Source organism: Otolemur garnettii, unplaced genomic scaffold (assembly GCF_000181295.1).
Source record: "Otolemur garnettii isolate 467f Iridium unplaced genomic scaffold, OtoGar3 scaffold00145, whole genome shotgun sequence".
Classification (NCBI taxonomy): Eukaryota; Metazoa; Chordata; class Mammalia; order Primates; family Galagidae; genus Otolemur; species Otolemur garnettii.
The window spans coordinates 2,283,657-2,303,112 of record NW_003852540.1 but is presented as its reverse complement, the minus strand read 5'-3'; the positions used below and the strand labels follow the sequence as shown (position 1 = coordinate 2,303,112).

The 19,456-nt window shown below is 46.2% G+C and overlaps 1 protein-coding gene across 2 annotated transcripts in view; it reads right to left on the bottom strand.

Annotated features, from left to right (window-relative positions):
• Positions 1–1,670: 1,670 nt before the first annotated feature.
• The window catches only part of TRPV1 (transient receptor potential cation channel subfamily V member 1), a 41,466-nt gene continuing 23,680 nt past the window's right edge, over positions 1,671–19,456 (bottom strand). Inside the window, exons 11-16 of one of the 2 annotated variants that reach the window (XM_003799055.3) lie at positions 14,707–14,872; positions 14,234–14,300; positions 10,314–10,636; positions 9,000–9,127; positions 8,384–8,499; positions 1,671–1,956 (exon numbers count right to left, since the gene is read on the bottom strand). In XM_003799055.3, coding sequence (XP_003799103.1) covers positions 1,784–1,956; positions 8,384–8,499; positions 9,000–9,127; positions 10,314–10,636; positions 14,234–14,300; positions 14,707–14,872 — 973 coding nt within the window. In that variant the 3' untranslated portion in view covers positions 1,671–1,783. The remainder of the gene's footprint in view (positions 1,957–8,383; positions 8,500–8,999; positions 9,128–10,313; positions 10,637–14,233; positions 14,301–14,706; positions 14,873–19,456) is intronic. The other variant, XM_003799056.1, reaches the window with a different exon arrangement.

Sequence of the window (19,456 nt, the reverse complement as noted above, 5' to 3'; positions counted from 1 at the left end):
TTTTTTTTTTTTTGGCCAGGGCTGGGTTTGAACTGGCCACCTTTGGCATATGGGGCTGGTGCCCTACTCCTTTGAGCCACAGGCACCGCCCTATACATAATTTTTTTAATGTATTATATTTGTAAATTGTACTTATGTTGAAATTTAAAAATATATATATTACAATACTACTTTTGCATTCTATGAAAATTTTTTGTTGCTCCATATAGACCAAATTTTTAATTAAGAACCTCCTCCCCCCAGTCAATGGTGTCCCGCTTTACAAATGTTAAAATCTGGTCACTTACTCATTCCACACTCCATACACCCCAAGAAGAACCACCCACATCTGGGACAGACCTCTGTTGTCTATTTCTTACATTCCAATCCATAAAGGCAGGATCAGTAAACTTTTCTGGGCCAGATAGTAAATATTTTAGGATTGGGGAACAAACTGGGTCTCTGCTGCAACCACTCACCTCATTGTAATACAAATGCAGCCACAGGTAATACATAAAAGAACAGACACAGCTATGTTTCAATGAAAATTTATTTTCATTTCAGATTAATATGAGGGTACAAACAATTAAGGTTACATTGTTTATGTTTGTTAGGTAAAGTCCAGGTTTTAGCCATAGACCTCAATGAAAGTTTATTTACAAAAGTGAGTGGCAGGTGGGATTGGGCCCATGGATCGCAGTTTGCTGACTATAATAGGTGAATATGTGAAGGTGCGCCCTCACCCCTGGGTAACACTAAAGAGTGAGCAGAGGTTCTCAGCCATATGAGGTACTGTATGCATTCACACACACATTCACATATACACACACTCCTAGCCATATGGTGCTTGCACACATAGGCGTGCTCCTAGCCATAGGGGTTTATGCACACACAATTCCATATATGCATGCACACCCAGGTGTGTTCTTAGCCATAGGGGGTCCTGCACACACACACCTCACATGTGCATGCACACAGGCACAGACTACACAGAGCCTATGAGCTCTGCCAACCCAATGACCAGCACAAACCCCACGCTTGATGTGATACATGTATATGTATGTCTATATTTATTTGATGGATGACAGGATGAGTGGGGGTAGAAGCATGTGCCACTGCAGGGGAGCAGGACTAGAGCCCCTACAAATGGAAGATTATTAAAAATTCTCACCATGTGGCTTTGCTGTATGTTTCTGTGCTTTTATCTGTACAGCAATAGAGCTACTATGTGGGAGACAGTGACATATCACACAGAAGGATGAAGTCACTCCTGCAACAACCTGGCTCTGCCGGAGCTGGGAATGGACCAGCCTCTCCCACCTCGTCTGGGGAGTAAATGGCATCACACACACACAACCCACCCCAGACCACTCTGGGCAGGTGGGATAGTAATTGCAACACAGGGAAGAAGAAGGGCTTTAGCATTTTATATCACAGGGAGTGTTTTGTTCTCAAAGTTGTTTTCCTGGGATTCATTTACTTTTGCGCCCAGTAATAGGAAATCAAAGAAAATAAGAGCCTAACTTGTGTGTCCTAATAGAGATACACCATTCATGCCATTTAATAAAGCAAGTAAAAACTCAAAAGCCAGATCACTTCCTGTTAGGAGATTCAGGTGGGGACAGTGATGGCTGGAGATACATCTCTTCCCATGCATCTGATGATGCTTCCTTCCCACAGCTTGTCCCATCTGGGCAGGCTCAGAGCAGGCTGGTAGCTGATAGAACACAGGTGCTGCCTAACTGCCCCCATAGCAGTTAGGTCTTCCAGGGCCCAGTGTTGAGAGTGCCCTGTGTGCAGGCCTTCACTTCTCCCCAGAAGCTGTGGGATTCTTGAAGACCTCAGCATCCTCTGGCTTAAGGGACCCTGAAAATTGTCTCAGATGCACTTCCTCAGGGTGAGCAGGGTTTCTATCTCGGGTACTGGCATCTCTTAAAAGGGGAACCAGCGCAAAGTTCTTCCAGTTTCTCCCTGAAGCTGAAGGGTAAAACATCATTACTACCTTCAGCAAAATAAACAAACATTTACTTGTTGGCCTCACAAGTCTCCAGATAAAAGGAGGCCCTGGCCTGCAAGGCTCCCTGAGGTACCTGGATCAGTATGATTTCCTCTCTCCTCAGCTGTTCATGGAGCCGTATCCACCCTGGTGGCTCCTTAAATTCTTTTCCTCCACCCCACTCATACTTGGTTGTGATCTCAAAAGAGTCCTTCACCTGCCTCTCTTGGTTTCCATTTCCTCCCAGCCCAAGTGGGAGGGAGAAGAAGTCTCCACAGAGCAACACTGGGGTTTGCCCCATGAGTGGCTGACACCAGGCAAAGGATCAGATTTGGGGTCCAGGCCCCACAAGCACATAGCCTACTGGGAACAATGCCAAGGGTCTCCCTCAAATGGAGACCTCAAGAGTGGTCTGAAATCCCAGGAAGCTCTTGAGGAGGACGCAGGTGTCCTCCCCAGAGTCACCTCCAGCCTCTGGCCACCTCCAAGAAATGGCAGCTAACAGGGAAAGCTGTGTGTGCTCTCCCCCCACTTGCCAGAGCTCTGGTCAGCCAAGCCCTCTGGTTGGCCACCTCAGATCTCTCTGCAAAACTAGCCTCAACTCATGCCTTCTAGCCCCAGGCCCCCCTGCTCATGGCCAACACTGGCCACATTTCACAGGCACCAGGAATGCCAGAGGCTGGTCCCATCCTGACCACTCCAGCTGAGTCATCTGGGTCCTGGTGTTTTCCTGAGGCCTGCAGGTTGTCCCCCAGCCCCAGTCTGACACCAAGTACCAGTTAGTGAAGGACAGCCCTCTGTGAACTCAAACATAGAAGCAGGAGAGCTCCAGGTAGATACAGGCCAGTTCCCCACTGGGACACCATCTAATGGCTGGCCAGGGTGGAGACATCCAGCCACAGGGATGACTTGGCCCTTAAAGTAGGTACAGGACATCAGTGCCCACTTCCCACAGTTCTGATGCCCAGACCCCTCCACATCTGACCTCCGCTGACCACTTTTCTGCCCTAGCCTTTCTCTAATGCATTCCCTTACCTCTTTCCAATCACGTACACTGTGTTTGGTGGGGAGAGGAGAATTATCTGACTATTCATTACTGGAGTTTCTACTGTTACAAAGTTGAGTAGGAAAGCAAAATCCTTAGGAAATATTCATCAATTAATTATAAAGGTGAAACCAGGCAACCTCCAACTGTCCTCCACCCCTGCCCCAGTTAGCACAGATGGGTGTATTCCTGTCACTGGCTCAATGTCTCTATCAATATCACAGTGACTATGCAATGTTTGTAAACTGCCAACGCCATCACACAAACACTCTAGCAATCAACTGCAAAGTGAGACAAAATCTTGCAAAAGATGTGGGATTTCATGAAATCTGTAAGATTGACATTAGAAAACTGCTTAAATCGCACGCAAAGCCATCTTCAAATGGCTTTATCTAGCAAAGTTAAACCAGTTAACAATTGAAGAAGAGATAAGCTGTGTCGTGATGTGACACAGGGAGTGCTTCTAATTAGAGTCAGGAAAATCACAGAAGTGCTGGAGGCCTGTGGAAAACTGATGAATACTTTGAGCAGTTTCCAAAATATGAGACTTTGAGAAAAACAAATTTTTACTTCCAACTAAAATGGAGTATCAAGTACTCTAGTACCAGGCCAGTCATCTTGCTGTTCGCAACCATAAAGCTAAGCAAAATACAGCAAATGATTTTAGGCAAAGACAACAGGCAGCGAAATATGGCAATCCCTGAGAGAAGTGAAATTCACAAGGTTGGCCCTATCAGCACCCTAACTTTCAGTTTAAGGACAATTTCCCCAATTATAGAACAGCGAGCTGCAGTCTGAGCAAAGCATGGAATTGTCTTTGAAATGAGAAGAAATCAGAGTTAGGGGGCAGCTAGAATGCATGGGTCAGACCACAGGAGAAGAGGAAGAAAGAATTACGAGAATAGAAACCCACATATCTTTGGGGGAAACGGGTTCCCCACAAATCGTTGGCTGGGCTGTGCTTGTTCATGGTGAGACTGTGTGAGGACTATTAGAAAGTGCTATGGGGGCTCAGTGCCCGTATCTCACTGGTTAGAGCGCCAGCCACATACACTGAGGCTGACAGGTTGGAACCCAGCCCAGGCCTGCTAAAAACAATGACAACTGCAACTACAAAAAAAATAACCAGGCATTGTGGCAGGTGCCTGTAGTCCCAGCTACTGGGGAGGTTGAGGTAAGAGGATCGCTTAAGCCCAAGAATTAGAGGCTGCTGTGAGTTGTGATTCCACAGCACTCTACCAAGGGTGACATAGTGAGACTTTGTCTCAAAAAAAAAAAGTGCTATAGGGTTGAAAGTAGAACAGAAATATTAAAAGTTGAGCAGCACTGGTGGATATCAGAGGTCCAGCCCAGCCAGAGTCGAGAGACCTGAATACCCTGGGGATCAATACCACAAAGACCTCACTTAGGAGTGAGCACCACACCCCAGAGTAAGGATCATGCCTTAGGATAAGGCATAAGACACACCCCAACAAAATCAAAACCAATCCCAGGCAAGAGTTTGGAAATTGTGTCCCACAAGTTCCATGGGCTTGGAAAATGCCTTAGGGTGTCACAGGTCTGCCATAACAAAGTTTAAAACTGAGCCTACACAAATTCAAGGTGATTTCATCAGTAACTGAACTGCCAACTGAATAAAAATTTAATATTCTTTAAAGGAAGGCAACAGAATCTCTGGAGTTTATTATCTACAATCCTTAGTATATAATTATAAAATGCTAAATACAATTTTAAAGTAGTAAATACTCAAAGAAACAGGAAAATGTGAGCCATAGTCAGAAAAAACAGCAATCAACAGATACTGACCCCAAGATGGCCCAGATGCTGGATTAACAGAAAATTTAAAACAGCTATTAATATATATGTTCAAAGAGCTAAAAGAAAATGTCTTAATGTGGGAGCAGCAGGGAATCTCAGCAGAGAAATGGAAAATATAGAAAAGAACCAAACAGAAATTCTAAAATCAAAAAGCACAAAATCTAAAGTGTAAAATTTAGTAGACAGGCTTAACAGCAATTTGGAAATGGGTAAGAAAAGGGTCAGTGAACCTAAAAACAGACCAAAAGAAATTATCATATTTGAGAAAGACAGAAAAAAAAACTGAGGAAAAATGAACAAAGCCTCAGAGAACTATGGGACAATATCAAATGGTCTAACATACATGGAGTCCAAAAGGAGAAACTAGGGAGAATGAAGCAATGGATATGTAGTTTTCTAAACTTAATTCAACATATCAATGTCTAAATCCAAGAATTTCAGCAAACCCCAGAGAAAATCATACCTAAACATACTTTAGTCAAACTGCTGAAAACCAGGGAAACAGAATAATTCAAAAACAGCCAGAAGAAAAAAGGATACATGGACAGGAGAACAACAATGCAAATAATGATGACTTCTCATCTGAAACAACAGAGGCCAGGAGACAATGGAGAAACAGAAGTGTTGAAACTGGCTGGGCATGCAGTGGCTCACGCCTGTAATCCTAAAATTCTGAGAGGCCAAGGTGGAAGGATCACTTGAGCTCAGAGATTCTAGACCAGCCTGAGCAAGAGTGAGACCCTGTCTCTACTAAAAATAGAAAAACTAGCCCCAAGCGCAGTGGGCACCTATAGTCCCAGCTACTTAGAAGGCTGAGGAAGGAGGATCACTTGAGCCCAGGAGTTTGAAGTTGCTGTGAGCTATGACACCACAGCTCTTCTCAAAAAAAAAAAAGAAAGAAAGAAAAGAAAAGAAAATGTTGAAATTAAAAAAAAAAAAACTGCTAACCCAAAATACTATATCCAATGAAACAAATATGAGGACAAAATAGGTTCTTTCAAGTAAACAAAAGCTTATATAAAACAAATCTATAGTGATAGAAATTAGACAAATATTGAGTGAAGGACTCAACTGACATTCAAACTTTACCTTGCAAACTCAAACAATGTAACCTACTCATATGTACTCTCATATAAATCCACTTTTTTTAAGAGAAAGGAAAAAATAAGACAATTGTTACTTGGGATGGGGAGGGTCAAGTTGACTACAAAGGGACACAAGGCATTTTCTGGCATGATGGCAATGTTCTATATTTTGAGTGGGGTGGTGGTTGCCTGAGCGTGTACATTTGTTAAAATTTATAAAACTGTACATTTAAAATGTGTTCATTTTATATGTAAGTTATATCTCAAATTTTAAGTTTATGAAATATGAAATGAGCTTTTCTATGAAGCAATATTAAATATGAAAGATATGGTATCATAATATCAGACTAGTTGGTCTGAAAAATTATGACCCTTCCCCCACCCTGCCAAAAAATGTAAAAACCACTATCTCTTGATTCATTCTTTGTTCGTTTTAAGAATTAGTTCAAGAGTGGCATCAGCTAAATGCAAAGTAAACAGCTCCAAACACCCATCTCTACACAAAAAATATCAAAAAAAAAAGCAGAAACTTCATGCCCAATGTTGTCAGAGCTCTGAGAAACAGTTTAAGGTTTGCAGTAACCAAGCAAACGCCACACTGAGAACAAAGCAACTTTACAATGGTAGGGAGCTAAAGCTACAGAACTCCTAGGGAAAAAATAGAGTAAAATCTTCATGACACTGCATTTGGCAGTGACTTTTTGGATATGAAACCAAAATAACAGGCAACAAAAGAAAAATTTAGGTAAATTGGACTTGACAAATATTAAAAACTTTTGTACACCATAGAGCTCTTTCAAAAGAGCGAAAGAATAACCCACAGAATGGAAGAAAATACTACAAATTATATATCTGATAAAGGATTGATATCCAGAATATATAAAGAACTCCTACAACTCAGCTACAAAAAAACAAACCACCGAATTTAAAAATGGGCAAAGGTTCACATTAGGAAGAAAGTTGCAAGAAAAAGAATAAAAATGGACAAAAAGTCCTGAATAAATAATTATCCAAAGAATATCTACAAATGGCAAATAAGCACATGATAAGATGCTCAATATCACTTGGTCACTGGGAAAATGCAAATCAAAACTATCACGAGATACAGTACCACTTCACACCCACTAGGCTGTCTTTAATTAAAAATAAAGAAAGAATGAAAAAAGACAATGACAAGTGTTGGCAAGGACATGGAAAAATTAGAACCCTCGTGCATTGCTGACGGGAATATAAAATAATGCAGCCGCTTTGGGAAACAGTTTGACAATTCCTCAAAAAGTTAAACATAGAATTATCATATGATCCAGCAATTCAACTCCTAGACATAGACCCAAAATCTCTGACTGCAGGGAATCAGACAGTATCTTATATACCAGTGGTCATAACATTGTTCACAATGGCCCAAAAGGTAAAAACAACCTAAATGTCAATCAGCAGATGACAACTGGATAAACAAAATCCATACAATAGAATATCACTCAGTCTGACACAAAAGGAGAAATATTGCACAAGTCCACCAATGGGAGGCACCTGGAATAGACAAATTTACAGAGACAGAAAGCAACAGAGAAGCTCTCAGAGGCTGAGGGGAAGAGGGAATGGAGAATTATTGCTTAATGTGTACAGAGTTTCAGTTCAGGATGATGAGAAAGTTCTGGAAACAGTGGTGATGGTTGCACAACAATGTCGATGTACTTAATGACGTTGAATGGTACCCTTTAAAATGATTAAATGACGACGTTCATGTGATACATATTTTACCACAATATTTCTAAAAGCTAGAGTTAGTGTACAGCTGTAATTATGATTCAAAATCTGTTCATTATAAATTATGTTTACTTCATTCTTAAGTAAATGTTCTCGCTTAGACCTTTAATCCAATGCTCATTGTTAAGTGTTTACCATTGACTGTTAAATGGCTTTCTATCTGATAGTCATTTTCTTCAGGGTTTTACTGCTCAAGTCACCTTTTACTGTCACCTTTGCTCTTCCTACCCTCCCCTCCTCCCTGCCTGCCTGGACAGGTTGGTGAGAGGTGAGTGTTCCCACATGCCTATTGGCCTCCATGCAGCCTCACAGAGCCACAGTGCACACGTGGGGTGTGGGGAACAGGCCAAGGAGGCAGGGCACCTGCGTGTGCTGGCCACCCCAAGAGGCTGGATGTGGGCTAAGCTGCTCCCCTGGGGCACTGAGGACAGGAGCCTGGGCCAGCTGCTGGCACAGCTGGTTTGCCCTGGTTCACTGAGCAGTCAGCCACGCCGGCATGTATGAGGTACATGTGTGTGCCCATGACCGAGTGTGTGAGTGTGGCCGCCACAGGGGCTGTTATGGAGCCCAGGTCCTTAGGTAGGGGTAGGGGCATGAGGAAGGCCTATCAGGAGTACAAGACCCGCCAGGCTCCACCTGCCCAACCTCAGGCCACCAGCCTCTGTGCCACAGCACCCACCTCTCACACCTCACCTCTGCCTGGCCGCAGGGAGAAGCTCAGGGTGCGCTTGACACCCTCGCAGTTGCCCGGATCTTCATTAATGATGCCCACGTTTGTGTTCCAGGTGGTCCAGTTCACCTCATCCACTCTGTAAGATGAGGGGACAGGGAGCGGGGAGGGGGCAGGCTGGGAGCCACGCTCAGCATCCCAGGCCAGGGGCTCAGTCCCATGGGCCCAACCCAAGGAGCCCAGGAGCACAGTGGAGGCTCAGCTGGTGGGGAGGAAAGACCGGGTCTTGCTTTTTGGACACCACCCTGAAGATGTGTTCTCTGACCACACAAGGAAACTGTAAGTATTGGAATCCTAGTTCTGACCCCACTCACTAGGTGCCCCTTTTGGACACCCCAAATTTTCCAGTATTTCATGTCTGAGTCCTATCAGCTGAGATCTAATGTAGGTCCCCTGTGCCCACAGCTGAGCCCTGAGGCAGCCCTTACACCTGTAGCTGGCCTTGGGAGAGTGTCCTGTGCTCAGGACTGGCCCCAGGAGGCCCTGAGGCAGCCTCTGCATCCACAACTGGCTCTGGGTGGGCCCCCCATGCCCAGAGCCTCAGAATTCTCTAAGCCTTGATTCCTGCTTGGGTGTTACCTGAAACACCACCTGTAGTCGTCCTTGCCATCAGGTGTGTACCCCACCTGCAGCAGCTTGCCTGAGCGGAAGGCCTTCCTCATGCACTTAAGGAAACTCTTCTCTGTGTCCAGGATGGTGATGGCTCTCTACAGGGACGTAGGAAGGACAGAGGGGCTGCCCTCAGCCACTCCAGAGTCTCTCCCAGCCCCAGATACCTCCGAGCTGGACCTCCAGTGCCCTCTACACTAGACTGTTTCTGCAGCCTAGTGGGGACACGTTCCATGAAAGGAACACAGCCTGCCCTCCTTCTGACCTGCCCAGGCACAGCAGGTACCTGCTGGGTCTGAGAAGGGCAGCCTGAGGAGTGACATGAATATCCCAGACTCTTCCCTGAGGAGCTTACAAGGGGCAAAATAGGGTAGTAGTTCAGAGCAGGGCCTTGGAGTAAGACTGCCTGGGCTGGACCTTGGCAGCTGTGTGTCCTTGGATACAGACACGTAACTCCTCTGCGCTTCAGTGCCTTTATCCAAAAAGGAGATAGTCATAGAATCATCCTCTATTGTAGATTGTTATAAGGATTAAGTGAGATCGGGCAAGACAGTAGAATAGTACCTATCCTAAAGTGCTATTATCCTAAAGTGATACTTTTGGTTCTGCGCCTGTAGCTCAGGGGCTACGGCACCAGCCACATACACTGAAGCTGGAGGGTTCAAACATGGGCCTGCCAAACAACAATGACAACTCCAGCAAAAAAAGAAAAAAAAAATAGTCAGATGTTGTGGCAGGTGCCTGTAGTCTCAGCTACTTGGGAGGCTGAGGCAAGAGAATAACTTGAGCCCAAGAGTTTGAGGTTGCTGTGAGCTGTGACGCCACAGGTCTCTCCTAAGGGTGACAAAGTGAGACTCTGTCTCAAAAACAAAAAGAATGATACTTTTATTATTATTAGTTGGAGAGATAGATATGGCCCATGTGGCTCAGAAAGGTAGCTGCCTTGTATTATCTGCTCCCCTGAGTCTGGTCTGCAGTGCCCACTCTAGACCAAACTCCCCTGAGCCTTCCATCTCCTTTCCTCCAAGACACCACACCACCCCTCCTCAGCCCCCAGCCAAATGTGGTGTCTATGAATGCCAGCCGGGCTCATCTGACACTGAGCACAGGATGTAGCAGGGGACATGCTGGGAGTCTGTCCACTGAGAGAGGTGCTGCTGCTTGACTGATTCCCAGGCATGGCTGGGCTTTCTGCCCTGTCTTCAAATCCTGCAGGAGTTCCTGTGCCCACCTGTGCAGAGCAGCTAACACCCTCCTGGCTGCTCACCCCAACAACTGGCCCACCTGCAGCTTCCAGATGTTCTTGCTCTCCTGCGCGATCTTGTTGACAGTCTCACCCATGAGGGCAATGAGCATATTGAGCAGGAGGATGTAGGTGAGAATCACATAGGCCAGTAACAGGATAATGAAGACAGCCTTGAAGTCATAGTTCTCAGTGAACTCCAGGTCACCCATGCCGATGGTGAACTTGAACAGCTCCAGACACGTGGAGTACAAGCTGTTGTAGGAGCTATCAACTTGCCTGCAGCCAGGCCCCCGCCACTTGTGCGTTGTGGAGTTAGTCGATGTGGAGTTGTTCTTCCCTTCCTCGATCAGTGTCACCACCGCTATGGAGCACAGGGAGAGAAGAGTGCAGCTGGATGGAAGCCAAGACCCCAGGTCCCCTGTCAGATACCCCTGCTACCCCAGGATGGATCTATAGTTGGAACACTGCTCAGTTAAGTGGTGCTTTTATGGGGACTTTTTAAAGCACCCCTTCTTCAAAACTATCAAAAATTGTCATACTGCAATGTTTTCTTTCTTTTTTTTTTCTTTTTTGAGAGAGTCTCACTTTGTTGCCCCTGGTAGAATGCCTTGGCTTCACAGCTCACAGCAACCTCAAACTCTTGGGCTCAAGTGATTCTCTTATCTCACCCTCCCAAGTAGCTGGGACTATAGGCGCCTACCACAATGCCCAACTATTTCTAGAGATAAGGTCTCACTCCGGCTCAGGCTGGCCTTGAACCTGTGAGCTCAGGCAATCCACCTGCCTCATCCTCCCAGAGTGCTAGGATTACAGGCATGAGCCACCAGAGTGGCTTGACATCATGTCCTGGTTCTGACCCCACTCACTAGGTGACCCCTTTTGGACACCCCAAATTTTCCAGTATTTCATGTCTGGGTCCTATCAGCTGAGATCTAATGTAGGTCCCCTGTGCCCACAGCTGAGCCCTGAGGCAGCTCTTACACCTGTAGCTGGCCTTGGGAGAGTGTCCTGTGCTCAGGACTGGCCCCAGGAGGCCCTGAGGCAGCCTCTGCATCCACAGCTGGCTCTGGGTGGGCCCCCATGCCCAGAGCCTCAGAATACTCTAAGCCTTGATTCCTGCTTGGGTGTTACCTGAAACACCACCTGTAGTCGTCCTTGCCATCAGGTGTGTACCCCACCTGCAGCAGCTTGCCTTAGCGGAGCCTACAATGTTTTCTTATAAGAACTTTATCATCATCTGCTATTTAAAAATGTTAAAAATAAATATACAGACGGCCCCTATGGCTCAATGGGTAGGGAGCCAGCCCCATATACCGAGGGTGACAGGTTTGAACCCGGCCCCAACCTAACTGCAACAAAAAATAGCCGGGCATTGTGAGAGGCACCTGTAGTCCTAGCTACTCGGGAGGCTGAGGTAAGAGAATTGCCTAAGCCCAGGAGTTGGAGGTTGCTGTGAGCTGTAACACCACAGCACTCTACCAAGGATGATAAAGTGAGACTCTGTCTCTAAAAAAAGTAAATAAATATACCAATCTATATGAACAATGTGACTATAGCCACCTTTGCCTATATTTGTGCAGCGCACAATCTGCTTAACCTTCACATCAGCCTTGGCTCCATGTCCACTTTGTCAGTCACCCCCTGTCTGATTGTGTCCGTTAGTTTATTCTAGAACCATGGAAGATGAACATCTCAAAGCAGAATGGCCTTGTCTCATATTCTGTACTTTTTTGGAGGAAGTATAGTCTGGAGCCTGAGATCGTCTGTAGTAGTTGTTCACTGTGGTAATATCAGTATCCATAAACCATTTGGCCAAGTCCCTTCTGAGGCTACCAATATGCAGGACCTTCACTATGCCAGAGCCCATACCTATCAGATCCCTCCCAGTCACAGATGCCCATCCCTCCAAGATAGAGATTCCAAAACAAACTGCACAGTTGGGACGGGGCGGGTGCTCCATGTGAACCATGTAACTGCAGGACTTGGATGAGGATCAAAGTGGAGCCATGTGCTCAAAAAATGCTGTGGATATGTCCAAACAGCACAGAAGCCAGCTTGAAAGGGCTCCCAATGACTAAATTTCAGACGATTTGAGTGTCCAAATAAATGATGTTAGTAAGGATTATAACCCATTTAACAAACTGAAAAAAAGAATCCATGAGGCCGATACAAATACATAAATACAGGGGAATAGAAAGCTCTTCCTTGTTATAGAATGCCAGCCAGCAAACATGGGAGGAGCGATGGGGTCATGACATCATCATTTGGCCACCATGATAGGATTAAGTGACTCTGTAAAACTCATCAAAGGATCCTATAGCTATAGGGCAAAAGTCTGATGAGAAACAGGATATTCACATAGTCTCAAAGCGTCTCCTCACCAATTACCAATTCCAAAGAGAAAAACGGTGACTTTACAATAGAAAAATCTAGCAGATCCATCAAAACCAAGTAATCAAAATTAACATTGCCAGAAATGAGACAAACATCATGTGACTCTTAATAAATACACTGAAGAAGGCACACATTATTTCCTTCATGTTCTAGCTAAAAATGCATGCCTGAATATGATCATGAGGATACATCAGGCATCTCCAGATTGAAAAACATTGTATAAAACAACTGGCTTTTACTCGCTAAAAATGCTAAGGTTACAAAAGACAAGGAAAAATTGGGGAACTAGTCTAGATTAAAGGATACTAAAGAGACGTGACAATAGGCTCGGTGCCTGTAGCTCAGGTGTTACGGCACAGCCACATACACCAAGGCAGGTGGGTTCGAACCCAGCCCAGGCCTGCTAAATGACAATAACAACTGCAACAAAAAAATAACCAGGGGTTGCCGTGGGCCCCTGTAGTCCCAGCTACTTGGGAAGCTGAGGCAAGAGAATCGCTTGAACCCAAAGAGTTTGAGGTTGCTGTGAGCTGTGACACCACAGCACTCTACCCAGGGTGACAAAGTGAGACTCTGTCTCAAAAAAAAAAGAGAGAGAGAGAGACATGACAACAGAATGTAATGCATGATCCAGGATTTTCATTTTCTACAAAAGACATTATTAGGACAATTGTTGAAATTCAAACAAGGGCTATAGATTAACTGATAGCATGTCTATGGTAGTATCAATGTTACTTTCATGATTTTGATGACCGTACTTTTTACATAAGAGAATATTCTTTCCTTTAGGAGACACATTCTGAAGTATTTACTGTTTCATGTTTGCAATTCACTCTCAGTCTTTTTAAAGTATGGGGTACATGTGTGTCTGTGTGTGTGCACATGTATAGGAGGAAAGTGATAAAAAATGTGGTAAAATTTGGAGAATCTGGGTAAGAGTATAGAGAAGTTATTTGCACTATTCTGACAACTTTCCCAGGAGCCTGAGCTAAGGTAGAAATAAAAAGTTTTTAAAAACCTGAGCCACAATGCAGCTATACTTCAGGCAAACAGCACTTCCTACCTGAAAAATTACTTAAAACAAGCCGGGTGCAGTGGCTTACGCCTGTAATCCTAGTGCTCTAGGAGGCCAAGGCGGGTGGATTGCCTAAGCTCAGGAGTTCGAGATCAGCCTGAGCAAAAGCAAGACCCTGTCTCTACTAAAAATAGAAAACAAAAACTAGCCAGGTACGGTGGCAGGTGCCTGTAGTCCCAGCTACTCAGGAAGAGAATCACTTGAGCCCAGGACTTTGAGGTTGCTGTGAACTATGATGCCATAGCACTCTACCAAGGCACAGAATGAGACTGCCTCAAAAAATATATATTATTTAAAACAATTTATGAATCAGATTTTCAAGTTCTTGGGCTCATGTTGGCGTGTCATTTGTCCACTCACTCTGTCACCTATAGACATGCACTTGCCTAGCCCACCTGGCTCTTCCTCACCCAGCCCCCAGCAGAGTCCTCAGGAAGTTGAGGTGAGCAGAAGCCCTGCCCTCCTAGGAGCCCTGACTGAGCCCATTACCTGTGGAAAACCCAAACAGGAAAACGATGTAGACAAACATGAAACGACACAGGTCTCTCAGGATCATCTGCAGGGGAGAGCAGGCTTATCAGAGTCAAGTCCAGACCCAGGGAGGCACCAAGGGCCAGGACTAAAGCAGCCTGGGGGTTAATCAGGAGAACATGCAGGTTTGCTGGTTTGCTGGTTTTCAGCTCAGGTGTCATGAGGGTGTCATCCACACCTCCCCCCTAGCCTTTGTTCTGGCCAGCAGAGAGGTACTCTGGTACGCAGAGGAATCAGTCTCAGGAGACCCACACACACACTCAGATCAAAGCCAGACCGCCTAGGTCTGTCTTGGGGAATGGGCTGAGAGCTAAGCCAATGTCTCCCTGGACAATACAGAGAGGAAGGACAGAGTCTGTGGTATAGTGTCTCACACACCCATGAGGTAAGTGGGGTTGTGAGGGGCTCCCCCAGGGACATAGGGCACCCACCTTCTCGATCATGACAGCATAGATGCCCATCTGCTGGAAGCCACGTGTGTAGTAGAGCATGTTGGTCCAGCCCATGGCCAGGGAGAACACCATGGAAGCCACATACTCCTTTCGGTGGCTGAAGTACAGCACTACGGTGGCCAGCATGAACAACGACTGTATAAAGCTGAGGGTGGAGGGACAGGAAGCTGTGTCTACAGGTACCACCTGGTGCCCCCACAAACAAAAGGCCCCCAGCTTCTTGGGCCTCTCCTTGGAGGCCCAGAGTCCGGCCATGACAGAAGCTAGGGCTGGGCTGTTCCTCCGTCCTTTAGCTTAGGTAGCAGGAGTTCCTTGGAGGAGCACTTGTTAACCCAAGGAGCAAAAACTGGTTCAGGGTAGGTGCAAAATCTTATCTTCTTTATGTATAAAACACAGATTTAAATATAAAAGTATAGTATACTTACAGCACTAATATTTTAGGGAGGCAATTAGAAAAGCATGTCTTAAAAAGGCAATAATTTTTGTAAAGGCTAATAAATACTACTTTAGCCCCAACAACCTTCCTGCCCTATCCCCAGGAATAAGAACCTCACTGGACAACAGATAACCTAGGAGTCCCAGACGGATGAAGAGGAGCAGGCCATGCTCTCCTGAAAAACCACAGGTAGTGTCTGCTGGTCATGCCCTCAAAAAGAGCAGAGCCAGAAAAAATGTCCCTCAGCTCCTCAGTCCAGTGAATGGTGTCCAAATAGGACGGGGAGAGGACATCTGAACGATCCTATGACAGAGTCTGCTCAATGGCCCCTTATTCATCGTGGCCTCCTCAAGAAAGCCCCCATGGCTGCATTCACACAGTAGACCATACCGACCACCTTGCCTCCCACCTGTGTGAAAGAACCCAGCAAAAAACCACCTCTGTGCTAATGATAGTGTGTTGAAAACTGATATTAATAAATTGGTTCATCAACTAGAGTCTGTTTTCTAGTTCTACTGCAGTGAAAAAGCATTGCTCAGAATGGACGGAACCCTAGGCCAAAATGAGAATTGACACCAATTGAAACAGATAAAAGATTGTCTCTGGTGACAAATGGGGTTCCTGTGTTTGGGGAGCTGGAAAGCAATGGACAATGGAAAGTTACTACTGGCTAAGGCGCCAGCCACGTACACCTAAGGTGGCGGGTTCGAATCCCCAGCCCGGACCCGCCAAACAACCATGGCTGCAACCAAAAAATAGCTGGGCGTTGTGGCGGGCACCTGTGGTCCCAGCTACTTGGGAGGCGAAGGCAGGAGACTCGCTTGAGCCCAGGAGTTGGAGGTTGCTATGAGCTGTAATGCCACGGCACTCTACCCAGGGGGATAGCTTGAGGCTCTGTCTCAAAAAAAAAAAAAAAAGAAAGTTACTAAGCAGACCCAAGAAAGCCAGATCTGAAACCAGCAAGGAGGAAAGCTGAGAATCAACTCTTGGAATCAAGGGGTTTCAAAAGGGGGGTTATAAAGAAGGACCTAAAATAAGGAAGAATGGAGATTTTGTCTCTAAAGAAGATAAAATAAAGGTTCATCCAACACCACTGAAAGTATTTGTATTTTGCCAAAAAGCAGAGATTGTGTGATCAGATCAGCCCAGATTACAGAAAGCCCTCTTTTTTAAATCACCTCTCAGAAAGGTGGCAGCCAGACTTCTTCCCTCCAAAGGGAATACCAAAAATTCTCTCTGTGAAATCTGATAATCTCAACAAGAAAGATCCTAATAGACTGACTTCAGGAATGATCTGATAAGTGGTTTCTCCAGATTAGCCTATAGAGAAGCCCAAAATTAATAAGCCCCATCCACAAATTCAGAGCTTCCAATCAGTCTCTCAGTACTCTAATCATACATAGATAGCAAGGATCCCCAGATTTGGGGGAGCTAGGGAACTCTAAAACAAAAAGGAAATAAGCCAAACAAATGAATGGGAAACAACAACTTGTAGAAAAGAAAAAACTTCCGGTGGTGCCTGTGGCTCAAAGGGGTAGGGCGCTGGCCCCATATGCTGAAAGTGGTGGGTTCAAACCCAGCCCCAGCCAAAAACTGCAAAAAAACCAAAAAACTACCAACAAACTATCCTAATAGTCTCAGAGAGACAAAAGAAGATATTATATCCAGGAAACAAGAATAGAGTACTATAAATAATGAAGAGACTTTTAAAAAGCATTTAGAAATTAAAAACATGATATGAAAAATGATATACTCAATAGAAATGTTAGAAATTAGAGTTAGTTTGGACCTCCCAAAAAGTAGACACAAATATAAAGAGATAGAATACAAGCTAGAAAATACACAGAGTTCTAGAAGAAGAATCAAGAAATAATTAAGGGGGGGCGGAGCCAAGATGGCAGACTGCAGCCAGCTTTTTGCAGAAGCTCCCGTCGAGAAGGAGGCTTGAGGGACAGAAGTTTAGCAAGTTGGCTGATGATTTGGAGCAGAGCCAAGAGAGAAGATTGAAGAGTGCACTTCAACCTTCCTGAAGCAAGCTGTGACCCCAAAAATACAACCAAAAGGTACAAAATCCACCACCAAATGGATGGGAGTCCCCTCCCCCACAACAAGGGCTTGCAGTTTACTCCATGCAAACAAGTGCGCAGAGTTCAAACTTCCTCCCACTCTATCCCACGGGAGAGACCCCCTAAAAACTGGACCTCCTACCCCTGCTGGCGTGCCACGGCACCCTACAGCCAGGCATAAAACTGTAAAACTGTATAAAACTGTATATATTCCCTAACTGCAACATTGAACTCTGAGGAGTCCCCACCCACCCACTCCGAGGTCTGGAGGTTTGTTACCTATGGAATCCAGATTCTTGGGCATCTCCTTGAGAGAAGTGGAGGGGGAAAGGGCTGGTGCTGTTCTGTGCTGACTTTGGTACAGGCATGAGGAGAGGAGAGTTGGCTCAGGGGACTCTAATACAGCAACGGTGGCATCCTGAGCTGCAGGCTGACGCCATTCCAGCCCCATCTCTCTGGGCAGACAGAGGTTCTGGACAGCAGCCACAGGCAAAATGCAGAAACTTTCGTGGGTGAAGCACCAGCCCTCAGGGTCTAATACTCCTGAGACAAAGGCAGTGAGTGGGCAGAGGCTAGAATTGACACCTGAGTGTAAACTGCTATCTGTCTGCTACCCAGAGCTGAATGCAACCTCTGATTTGCAGAGAAATCTAGCTGGACAGAAGCCTAATTTAAACATGCAAGGCCCCCCTGCCGAACTCAGATTTCTGGCTGATTTTGCCAGTCATAAACCCCGGGAGCAGTGGCCTACTGGAGTGAATAGGGTCACAGACCTAGGGGATTACGAGTGACTGGATGCAAGGTGGGGAAGGAGGTATTAACTTTCCCAGACTAACCCATTTGCCGGGTGGGTCCCTTTGCCCTCATGGAGCACTGGAGCAAGTTATATCTGAGCTGCAAGCAGACCCCTCTTATCTAGCTCCCAGAGACATTTCAACTCTTCCACCTGAAACGGCTGCTGATGGGGACAACTGATTTGGATCCCTTAAACCTGGCAGACTACCCAAGGACTATTCAAAGGGGCACCCCAAGTGTATGGTTGAGGGAAGGTTTGAACTATATAAAACTGTATATATTCCCCACCTGCAACATTAAACTCCAAGGAGTCCCCACCCACTCACTCCAAGGTTTGGAGATGTGGAGTCCAGATTCTTGGGCATCTCCTTGGGAGAAGTGGAGGGGGAAAGGGCTGGTGCTGTTCTGTCCTGCCTGTGGCACAGGCGTGAGGAGAAGAAGATCGGCTTAGGGGACGCCAATACAGCAACAGTGGCATCCTGAGCTGCAAACTGACGCCATTCCAGCCCTGTCTCTCTGGGCAAACAGAGGTTCCGGACAGCAGCCACACAGGCAAAACACAGATAACTTTTTAAGTAAAGCACCAGCCCTCTGGGGCTAATACAGCTGAGACAAAGGCAGTGGGCCGGCAGAGGCTAGAATTGACAGCTGAGTGTAAAAAACTTCTAACTGTCTGCTGCCCAGAGCTGAATCCAAACTTGGACTTGCAGAGAAATCTAGCCAATCAGAAGCCTAATTTAAGCACGCAAGGCCCCACTGCCGAACTCAGATTTCTGGCTGATTTTGCCAGTTGTAAACCCCAGGAGCAGTGACCTACTGGAGTGAATAGGGTAACAAACCTAGGGGATTACGAGTGACTGGGTGCAAGGTGGGGAAGGAGGTATTAACTTTCCCAGACTAACCCATTTGCCGGGTGGGTCCCTTTGCCCTCACAGAGTGGGGCGGGCCCAAAACTGCCTGCTATAGTTGCATGCCTCACGGGCGGCAGAGGAGATCCCTGCCCCAGGCTCCTGCTCTGGGCAGGCCCAGAACTGCTTGCTAGTGCCACAGGTGTGCCACAGGCAGTGGCAGAGGAGTACTCTGTTCCAGGTAGACCCAAAATAGCTTGCTAGAGACACACACACCCCATGGGGGCCAGGGGAGGAGTTCCCCACTCCAGGCTCCCAAGCTGGGTGGGCCTAGAACTGCTTGCTAGAGCCACACTCATCCTGCAGGTGGCGGTAGAGGGGTCTACCACTCTGGGCGGGCCCAAAACTGTTTGCTAGAGTCATATGCGTCCCACGGGCAGAGGTGGGGGAGTTCCCCGCTCTGGGCTCCCTCGCTGGGAGGGCACAGATCAGCTTGCTAGTGCCGCACGCATCCAGCAGGCAATGGTGAAGGAGTCCTCCGCTCCCCCCCAGCTACTCTGGTGGGGCTGAACTAGGACTGATCT